At 39.3% G+C, this 11476-nt stretch overlaps 1 protein-coding gene across 1 annotated transcript in view; it reads left to right on the forward strand.

Moving 5' to 3' along the window:
* GPSM2 (G protein signaling modulator 2) overlaps positions 1-11476 on the forward strand; it is a 19708-nt gene that overhangs the window by 3190 nt on the left and 5042 nt on the right. Inside the window, exons 2-10 of the mRNA XM_010164886.2 lie at positions 3359-3580; positions 4547-4682; positions 5162-5304; positions 5850-5973; positions 6254-6369; positions 8041-8196; positions 8989-9097; positions 9509-9638; positions 10226-10296. Coding sequence (XP_010163188.1) covers positions 3359-3580; positions 4547-4682; positions 5162-5304; positions 5850-5973; positions 6254-6369; positions 8041-8196; positions 8989-9097; positions 9509-9638; positions 10226-10296 — 1207 coding nt within the window. The remainder of the gene's footprint in view (positions 1-3358; positions 3581-4546; positions 4683-5161; positions 5305-5849; positions 5974-6253; positions 6370-8040; positions 8197-8988; positions 9098-9508; positions 9639-10225; positions 10297-11476) is intronic.

Consider the following 11476-nt stretch of genomic DNA (forward strand, 5'->3'; position numbering starts at 1 on the left):
GGAACAGAATTGCGTTAGAAGTACACAGATGAATAAATGACCCTTGTTCTCTTCTCCTCTCTGCAGATTCAATGTGTCTTTTGTTTAGCCATTGGGTGTTGAATAAATAAGTAATTCGATTCAGCCCTGGGAACAGAGAAAGTAATTTCATATTCTCCTTGTAACTATTTAATGACTTCCTAAAACATTGATAACCGAGCCCTGTCTCATCTGCCGACAGTTAAAACAGCCTCTGAAACAGTCCTAAAAGGTGATAGTTTTTTTTGACTGGAGAACACCTATGTAAATTTAAAAAAAAAAAAGAAAAAAAAGTTGTGTTCATTTTCATAACGGTCCTTTAATTAATGGAAGAAGAAAAAAAAAACCCAACCAAATCAAAAACCAAAACCAAACCTCTTCTGAGTCCGGTCTAGGTCCTTGATGGATAAGCCTTGCAAACTTTTAAAATGACTGTGTGATTTCATAGCTTTTATATAACGTGAATGAAATATTAATATTGGCTACAGGCAGCTGTGGAAATAGTATTTCATTTGCTCTGTTGGTTTTTTGGTTTGTTTTTTTTTAATATAGATATCTTATTTAAACTTTGAAATTGTAGGTGCTCAGTAAGAATGGATCCAAGTGGAATTACAGCTTTAATGTGCTGCACAGACTCTAGCAATGAGTTAACACAACCTTTCTAGAGTAGTGTTCAGTTTGGGGTTCTTTTTTTACTCAGACAATTACTAATTCCCATTCTCATTTACTTCCTGTAATTCTGGTTGAATTGAAACACTCTAATAACAGCCGATTTTCAACAGCCTTAGCTTCATAGTTATATTTGTTCTGTATGAAAAAACCCAAATCTTTCATTTTTATAAGTTATATCAAGTCTGGGGTTGCAAAGTCGAAAGATGATGTTTCAGGTTCCTTGATGAAACGGTAACGCTGCCTTGGCATGTGGCAGTCTGGCACAGTGTGAAATTAACTGAATGCAGCACATCGGGAAAATTACAGTATTCTCTGGTACTGTCCTTGTACCTTTTACACTGTGCCTCTTCTTCATGGATTAGGTGGCTGATGCATCACAGTTGTAAATCAAAACATGATTTTTTTTTTTAAATGGCATAAATTCACGTACAGAACTGGAATCCAGTGTGGCGTTTTGGCTCTTAGGTCACATACACGTTTTGCTGAAAGCTCTGCCCTTCTAGCTGTTCAGCTAAAAATGTAAAGAAATGGACGTGATTGTGTAATGGTCTAAATCTTTGCATTGAGGAGCACCATGTTTTCTAGCCATCACTTTAATTGGACATGTCAGTTAACATGAGGTGTCCGGAGAGAACCTCTTTGGATAGGATTAAGATTACCCAGGGAGGTGTTTTAAGTCTTAAACCTTCAGTTGCTGCTGGTGTAATCATTTCTGCCTGTGCTTAACTGTACTTAATCATTTCTGCCTTTTTCTGTCTTACATTCAACACATGCACAATGTAATAAAAGCCAGGTTGTGTGTTCTAGCAAATAGGAATGCTTTAACTTCTCTGAGAAGAGTTTCCAAACCTAAAAATACTGCATGTGTTATGGATATCCAACCTGAGAAGTGGGGCCTGGGAAGAACCTCATGCCTGAGTTATCATTTGCTGTCTGCATCTTTACCAGCTACCAAGCTTACAGTGTTTGTAATTGCAGCAGTTAAATATGTCTGTCATCTCCATGTGCTTGAGCTGTGGAATGTCGAAGGCCAGCAGGTATGGTACTAGTTTGTGTTGGGAGCTTATTTTACTAATGATCCAAGTTCTTCTAGTTCTTTTGAAAGTCAGTGGGTTTTTCAAGAATACTTCCTGCATGCTCAGATTTGAGTAGAATGTTGTATAACCTATTTTTTTCCGATTTAGAGAAATTAAGAAATGTGAACATTGTACTATGTCTGTATGTCTTGTGCAAACAGCTGTCTTCTGGTGTGGCCATTAAAATAACTTCAGGAAAAGCCAACATTTGATTGTTGCTGTTACTGGTCCATGCATATGAAGGGATGGTTTTAGGAATAGAATTCCAAATGGTTTATTCTTACAACCAGGTAAATATCACACGATGACATACCGAGGATATCTTTAATTACATGAAATGTTGTGTTTTGGAGTGCAAGCCCTTATACTTTTCTTGAAGAAAAATGCAAAACAATATAGAAGTTTACGAAGTTGATGGCCACTTTTTGGCAATATGAGGACACACTTTTTAAACACTTACAGAACGTCTCTTGTTGAGTTTTCTTTTTGAAAAAAATCTTTTAAAAGCAGAATGATGGAGTTTTTGTGAGCTTTTTAAAATGCACGTATCTTGAAAGAGCTAGAGAACTGTACTGATTCAAGATCAAGAGCTGAAGTCTTCTCCCTTCTCATCCTCCTCTCCCCAACTCCCTCGCATCTCGGAACTGGAAAGTAGGAAATGTTTGTGTATAAACATTAACACTCACTGAAATGTTACCTTTTGTACACCTGGATTCACAGTGGCAAAAATACTTATGAATGTTTTTGGCAGCTGCAGTTCTCTAACAGCTTCTTTGTTCAAAATGTAATCTTCTACAAATTCTGCCCTAAATGCATTCATGAGTGTCTTTACTGCTTGCAGCACTTTGTACCTGTATAATTACACAATTATTTGCTCATAATAATAACAACAAATATTCCAGTGGGTTCTGGAATGATGGCATCTCAGTTAAGTAACTTGAATTGACATACATTTTGTTGTTAATTCAATGTAGATGTTTTTTCTTTACACCCCGGGAATTTTCATAGCAGTGCCACTGTAGGAAATGATGCAGTGCCAAGGAGTATTGAATTATGTAGGAAACAACTTTGGGAAGAATAGTCATGGTCTTTGATACATGGGGATATTTGATTTTTTAATTTTTTTTTCTCCATAAGACATTTTGCAGGTAACTGGTATCAGCCTAAAAATAAAAGTGCTTACATTTGTCCAAAACCAGCATTTGCCAAGAGTAGCTTTATTTCTAGGTGAGTTTTCTGAAATTATCTGGATGGTGAAAACTCTGCATTTTTGAATCCTACAGGTGCTGTCTGTGGTCAGAGAAGTGTTTGCATTTCCTCCAGGAGACTTAAAAAGAAAGAAAGAAAGAAAAAAAAGCTGAAGCTACTTGTTCTAATGTTCTGTTTGCTCATCACCTTTGAAGTTGCAATTTCCATTTCAGTGTTAGTTTCTGTAATATCGTAGTACCAAGCTCATTGCTTGTACTGTGGTGCTGACTCCCTGTCCTAAACAAAAGAAACCCTCTGAGGAAAACAGCCTCTTCAGAACTCAGGTTATTGGAAAAAGTACAACATTTAGAGTGACTGTTTTTCTTTTTACTTAAATTGTGCAGGATGGAGGCTTCTTGCCTAGAGCTGGCTTTGGAAGGTGAGCGCCTGTGTAAAGCAGGAGATTGCCGAGCTGGGGTATCTTTCTTTGAAGCAGCTGTTCAGGTTGGAACTGAAGATTTAAAAACTCTCAGTGCTATTTACAGCCAGTTGGGCAATGCCTATTTCTACCTGCATGAATATGCAAAGGCCTTGGAGTACCACCACCATGATTTAACTCTTGCAAGGTAATCTTGTGTTTTTCTTTAACCTATTCTTCATTTCATCGCCCTCAGCAGTTCAAATGGAGCTATTAGTACTGGATAGTGAGTGAATGTGGTGATGGCAGAGGGCAGGGGTCTGGCAGGTAACTTGATTGCCTTTAACCGGGGACCTAATACTTGGTCTAGCACCATAATCCCAGTACTGACTGAGGCCTCCTCAGGTTTGTAGATAATTTGAGTGGATTCTTGAAATCCACCCTTTGCCCTTTCCTGTTTCTAAAACTGAGTGTTTCTGGTTCTCCAGAATGCTAAGCTGGCTCTGTGTACTAGACAGAACCCATGTTTCTCTGGGTAAAACTCAAAAGATCCTAGTGTGAAATCTCAAGCCCCTGTGCATTTCATACACTATTTATCTGACTTAGGACACGGGCACCTAATGTACTTAACCTCCCTTTAGGCACAGATCTATTCTTCCCCCTTCCTTAACCTGCTGAAGTGTTGTAGCCTTGTGGGAACTTGTGTCATTCCCCAGCTGTTCATTCACAGTCCCAGTGGCTCAGTGGCAGTCTGTTGCTGTAGTCTCATTTAGAATCTAGAAACGCTCTTGTAAATAATGCAATAATATGATAGTTGAGTAAAATGCAGAAACAGTTAAACCTCTCTTTCTAACCCTAGAGTGTCTTTTAACATAATCATTAAGAATTTTCTCTTTATTCTCTTCCTAAAAGAAGTGATCTTTTTTTTAAAAATATTAAGTAGATGATGAATACTAGCAGTTGCACAGACAGCACCAACAAAATTAAGTGTCTGTAACCACAGACTGAGCACTGCTTGTGTGAGTGCATTTGAGATATAAAATAACTGAATATGTACACATTTACATGGTTGAAACCTCTTTCATGAATTCTTCTAATTGTTTACCATCCATTGATCATCTGCTTGGTTTCAAATTATACGCTATTTACTGGGTGCTTTAATCTGCAATTTTAGGACAATAGGAGATCTACTGGGAGAAGCTAAAGCTAGTGGGAATCTGGGCAACACCTTAAAGGTACTTGGGAATTTTGAAGAAGCTATTGCTTGTTGTCAGCGACATCTGGATATTTCCAGAGAGCTTAATGATAAGGTAAGCATTGCCTGGGAGCCTGGAGGTAAACTGTTAACACGTTCCTGAGCCCTATTGTATTGGCAGTGAGTGTGTCCCCTTTCAGAGTGAAATAAATACTGAGTATTCAATTACTTCTAGACAGTAAGAATCTGTTAGTTGTAAGGTCGTTGTTTGCACCTGGAAGACTATAGATCCAGGTTAATAAATATTACTCTGGTTTGTGTTGTGATTTTTTAAAAAATTAATTTTTAATGATAATTGGCCTAAAAAATAATTATATCTCTTACACCTCAAAAGGAAGTAGTCTGCAAAACAAACTGATGGAGGGATGTGACTGGGCGGGAGTGAGGTGAGTGATAAGAACATGTTTGGAACGGGCAGAGCGTGTTGACAACTAGTTAAAAACTTTTTTTCCCGTCTGTAGATTATACCAATAGTTGTTGTGACACAAGACTTTGAAGCATAAATTTTAATGCCTTATTTTACTTTTGGTTTAGGTTGGAGAAGCAAGAGCACTGTATAATCTGGGAAATGTATATCACTCTAAAGGGAAAAACGTAGCTAGTGCTGGGACTCATGATCCAGGGGAACTTCCAGAGGATGTGAAAAATGCTTTACAAAAAGCTGCAAATTATTATGAGTAAGTAGTTGCTTTAAATGTTGGGGACTGAGAGAATATGATCGTCTAGTTCATTAGAATATTGGGAGATTTGTGGTGTCATGAACTAACCTGTGTCACACTTCTATTCAGAACAGCGGTACCTGTGATTTTTTTCCCTTTGACACTGGAGAGTGCACTATTTTTTTGTTATGCCCTCATTTTTAGTGCACCTCTTATTACCTGATAAATCCTCCCTTACATTAGAATCCAGTATTACTCTTCAAACCAGACTGAGGTAGCAGTAGGTTACCTTGGTGTACTTGTGTACAGTGTTGCTCTGTAAGTAGAAGCGAGCACACCAGCCTGAGTAAGAGTGCAGCTGAGTTCAGCAGCTCACAGGAAATGTTTCCTACTCAGTGGAAGATCTGTGGTTGCATAAAGGCCATGAACATACGCCAGAGTAGAATATCTACATTTTCCTTAATATAAATGCAAAGATTTAAAAAAAATTATTATTTAAATGACTGTGAGAAAAAAAACCTCTTAAGTCACTATTCTTTCCCTTCTCCCTTCCCCCAAAACAGGAAAAACCTGACAATAGTAACAGAGCTGGGTGACAGAGCAGCACAAGGACGTGCCTTTGGAAATCTGGGAAACACACACTATCTTCTGGGCAACTTCAGGAGTGCAGTTTTAGCCCATGAACAGGTACAGCAATGTGCTAGTAAGGAATTCTGTTCTAGCAAAATATCACCAGTTGCTCATGATCTTAAGTACATGCATTGTGTCGGATCTTGTTGCAGGCTTTTTAATACAAGATTTAAATCTTAATGGCACAGCATTCGAGTTTGGCTGTTCTTTTCAAGCACTGTTGGCCTAAACAGATAGAGATGCACAGTGGAAAACGATGAGCATGCATTCCTGTATGCAAATATATGCTACCAAGTACAAAACTAAGTAAATAACACTATTATTTCACATTTTTAAGCGTCTCCTAATTGCAAAAGAATTTGGCGATAGATCAGCGGAAAGAAGAGCGTACAGCAATCTTGGAAACGCCTACATATTCCTGGGTGAATTTGAAACCGCTTCGGAATACTACAAGTTAGTTGACTGCTTATAAATACGATTTATACCTCTTCTTGTAGAGTTCACTTCTGTTGTGCCTGGTTGTGATAGTTTCACTGGACCAGCCCTTGGCTAGCAGCCAACACAGCCGTTCATCTACTGCCCCCCCACCCCCAGGGGACAGGGGAGAGGACTGGGGGCAAGGATTAGGAGGCTTGTAGGTTGAGATAAAAACAGTTTAATAATAGAAAGAAAACTTTAAAAACCCCAAACAACTAATATTAAAATAGTAGTGATAATGATAACAGTAATAAGATATGCAAATGCAAGTGTAGCTGCTTACCACCCACTGATGAGCCCGGCCCGATGCCGGGGGAGTGACAATCCCGAACCGAAACCGCAATCCCAGAAGAGCAAGAACCTGAGAGAAAACTTGTGCGAATCCCTCCCCCCCTCCCAACTTCTGGTCAGCCCCGGATAATACACTAAACGTGACGTGACATGATCTGGAATATCTCATTGGCACGTCCAAATGCCAGTTTGGGCTTTGCTATTCACTGCGCTTCTCCCTCCCAGTCCCAGTGCAGCTGTGACCCAGCCAAACACGATGGCCTTGAGCTCCAGCAGCAACTCATAACATTAGTACTTTTATCAGTGTTCTTCTCATAACAAGTCTGAACTGAAACCAAAACACGGCTCTTCTAACTACTGAGAAGAAAATTAACTCTATCCTAGCACGACCAGGACACTAGTACATTAGCTCACTGTAGAACACCCATCTCTTCAACATGTATGTAGAAAAGAGCTGCATTTGTTTAACAAAAATAACATTTTTCGCTAGTTAACTATTCTGTTTTTTTTTAAGAGAGGGGCAGCATTAAGCTTTTTTATTTTTTTTAACTTTTTTGTTACTTTAGATTCTCCTCAGCACTGCAGACATCTTTCAGTTGATAGGTATTTATTCCCCTTTATTCTAGAACCAAGCACTACTGTCTTAGCCCTTAGCAGGTTCTGGGATGATCTGAATGACTAATACACCTGAGGCGGGCAGCTGTCTTGGGCATACTCACGAGCTGAGATAGGTGGTGCATGTCAATGTGATTTTACATATTCAGTTTGTATTTTCAATCAAGACTTGATCTCTGCACCACTAAACAGTTGCTGCTGTAAGTTAGGAAAACACAAGCTTGGCAAAGATACAGTATAGGTGTTACTAGCAGCTTATGTGGATTTGAGAGCTTACCTGTTCTTCTGGAAAGGGCAAAAAAGTCTCAGTACTGAGCAGATTCCTCTCAGCACTCAGGTTGTTCTTACCCAGCAGGGGCAGGCTGCCTTGGTGGTTATAGCTCTGTCTTGCTCGTGTTGATGGAGAACATACAGCATTTACTGTAATGCTGGTACTAAAGTGTTTCAGCTGCATACTGTCAGGAAAACCAATATAAATTTTTGATGAAGCAATAGCTTAAAATTAGAAGATGCTGTCTGAGGAATCAGTCCACTCCCTAACAAAGTAACTGGAAATAGGCTGCAGTGGAGGGAAGACAGACGCTTTGTACGAGTTTACAAGATTGTAGTTTATTAGCTGCTAAACTGCCAGCCCAGTGTCCTAGTGTGTGTAACTTGTATAACTGATTCACGGTTGTGCAAGTATCCTGCTAAAAACTCTTCCTTACAGTGGTTTTTGAGGTGACTAACCCTTTCTTTCAGGAGGACGTTACAGCTGGCTCGACAGCTTAAAGACAGAGCTGTGGAAGCACAGGCCTGCTACAGCCTTGGCAACACATACACTTTGCTTCAAGACTATGAAAAAGCAATTGATTATCATTTGAAACACCTTGTGATTGCTCAGGAATTAAATGATAAGTAAGCCTTGTTTAATGTGTGTATGACACTGAAACCAAATCCCCTTACCTCTAACTCTGCTGTCATCGTTCTGTGCATGACAACTGCATTAATGGGAATTTCCTACAATGCTGGGCTCCAATTTCCACATGGAGAAAAAAAATATTCATGAAGGTATTGCAGCTAATGACTCTGAGATGAAAGAGGAACTGATGAATGACTCTGCATCTTCTGTCAGAACCCTCTTTGTAAATTATGGAAAAGCAAAGCAAATCTCTGTTTTTCATGACTTCATTATAATCACTTTGCATGCCGTCACAAGAATATGTCTCCTACTTTTCCACAAATTAATATGGGAAGAGATGGGGAAAGGAGAATTTCTAACAGAGTAGCAAGTAATGCTTATTTTATAATCATGATTTCTAAGGCCTTTCTTATAACACTGGATACAACTAAAATTTTTTACAGCTTTTAAATGCACTTCTTCTAACTCAATAAGCAGAATACATGAAGAATAATAAAGCATGCAATCTGAGGAAAAGCAAAGTAGGTTATAAAATGTTCCATGCTTGCAAAACTGAGTGACTAATGTTTGCTGTGAGCTTAAAAAATAAAAAAAATTATTAGATTTGCTCATATTAATCATTATACCCAGAATCACACTCCTTTAAATACAATACTTAACACGTTGGTGTCGGAATGGTTTCCGAGGATAGCCTTCATTTTTCTTGGCACAGCAATCTTGCTACAAAAACCTGACCCCTAGTGTTCAACGAGTAAGGGCACAATCGAAAATGTGTTTATTTTTTGCAGAATTGGTGAAGGAAGAGCATGCTGGAGTTTAGGGAACGCATATACTGCTCTGGGAAATCATGACCAAGCCATGCATTTTGCAGAAAGGCACTTGGAGATTTCAAGAGAGGTATGATTTTCACACTGTGTGTTGGCTGTTGGGTTTTGCTCTCACCTGCACAGTGATTTTATGGAGGTGTGTCCATGCATGTGATTTTGAATGATTTCTAAGACAGCTGATTCCAAATTATTTCAGCCACGTCTCACTGCAGCTAGGTCCTTAGCTCTTGTGCCACGTCCGATAATGTCTGCACGGAATCCAAGTTAAGAGCCTAGCACAGATTACTGGATTATTTGAGGCTTCGGTTTGTACCTTTTAGTTGCTAGGTACTTCATTAAAAAGATGATTCTCTCAGTTTTCAACCAGGAAAACTTTTTCAGCTTTTTTCTCTCAGAAATCTAGGGGACAAGGTTTGCTTTATGTGTACATATGTGTATGCTTCATTACAGTAACAGAACTGCTTATTTTATTTGCTTGCAGGTAGGAGACAGAAGTGGAGAACTCACTGCTAGACTTAATCTCTCAGATCTTCAAATGGTTCTTGGATTGAGCTACAGCACAAACAACTCCATGATGTCAGAAAGCCATGTGGTAGATAAGAGTCTGAATGGTACGTGCCTACTTCTGCAATGCTTTCTAACAGTGAACTTCAAAAAGAATCAGTTGCTTTCTGACTACAGATGGTTGAGTGTGCACGTTTTGTTTGTTTTCCCTCACCAGCAAAATTTTGCAGTCTTTGACCTGTTTAGTTCCTCCTTTTTTTGAAGGACTTGTATTGTGAATCACAGGTTACTGCTTAGTTTCTTCACATGAAGTTTTTCTGATTGTTTCCCACCCGCCCCCCCCCCTCCTTTTTTTTCTTTTTAATGTGGGGTGTGTATCTGTTTGCTGCCAAATTATGTCTTTCCTTTTTTTCTTCCTGTCATCTTAGTGACACTGGTTACAGTAGAACCCAGTTCATTTGGTGTTCCTCTGTTCAGAGATTTATGGTCCTTCTCATGTCCCATGAAAGTAAATTAATTAGCTTAGACTGATGTGGTTTTGAAGGCTGCTTTTACCAGTGGTTATTTATTCTCTGCCGATACATTTAACTGGGCTGTTTTGGAACTCAGGAATGTTAGAAGAGTACAGCCACAGCTTTGAAGGTGACACCATAAATCTTAATGATAAAAAGATGAACTTGATTCTTTCTTGAAGGTACCAGGCATCGGGTCGGACGCCGTCACAGTATGGAGAACATGGAACTTATGAAATTAACACCGGAAAAGGTTGGCACTTTCCCTCTTTCTGTTCTGCTGGTGAGATTGCCCTGAAACCTTTCTAAGAGTTTAACTTCAACATCTATGAATAGTGAGAAGCTTTAACAACTTTAAAAGAACTCAGCAGATTGTCGATGTGTTATTTGCATCCCCTTTTTAATTTAGTTGATCTTAGTCAGGTAAAAGCAGGTCTAACAATTCTAACAAGTAATACTTTTGTCATGTAGGTAACAGTCAGCATCTTACATATACAATGGCTGTAATGGCTTGTGGAAAGCTTGCATTATTCCCCTCACAGATAAGAAAGAATGGGGTCGGCCTGTAGTGTTGCAGCATGAACATGATTCAAACTCCTAAGCTTTTGCTCCACTGTTCTGAACATTTTTTCTTTGGTTAAAGCCATTTTATAGGCATTTGAAATACACATTGTGTTTTTCACTTCGGGATTTCAACCAACATTAGGAGTTTCAACATGCCTTGAGTAAGGATGCTATTTCAGAAATACTGAAACCAAGTCACAGATAGGTAAAGTAACCTCCCCCCAAGCTCAGAGAAATCCCTTGGAGCTGTGAGTTCCCAATTCAAATCCTTGTGTCAGTCTTTGAGAGATTTGTGGGCAGCAAGTTCTACAGAAATGACTCCAGTGGCAGACAGAAAGCGCTGATTTTCTCTCCGCACTGGGATATCTAATTCTTGTCTATCTCTTCAGGTGATGCACAACCCACCATCGCGTTTATCAGATAGGAAATTACATCGCAAAGCCCGCACCGGCACAGCTGGTACAGCTGAAGGCAGCACTGATGCTTAAGAGCCTTTGTGTAGTGATTTAAAAAGATTGTGCACTTAGTCCAGTGTCCTGGTTGTGCTAGGCTACAGTTAATTTTCTTTTTAGAAGTTAGAATAGCTGTGTTTTAGTTTCAGTGTTTCAGTTCAGACTTATGAGAAGAACGTTGATAACAGTGCTGGTGTTATATGAGTTGCTGCTGGAGCTCAAGGACACCGTGTTTGGCTGGTTCTCAGCTGCATTAGGACTGGGAGGGGGAAGCGCAGTGAATAGCAAACCCCAAAACTGGTATTTGGATGTGCCAATGAAATATTCCAGATCATGTCAGTATATTCCACGTCATGTCAGTACATTAACCAGGGATGACTGGAAATCGGGGGTGTTCTCTCGTGGATTGCTTGGGCT

Source organism: Antrostomus carolinensis, unplaced genomic scaffold, assembly GCF_000700745.2.
Source record: "Antrostomus carolinensis isolate BGI_N321 unplaced genomic scaffold, ASM70074v2 scaffold7893, whole genome shotgun sequence".
NCBI lineage: Eukaryota > Metazoa > Chordata > Aves > Caprimulgiformes > Caprimulgidae > Antrostomus > Antrostomus carolinensis.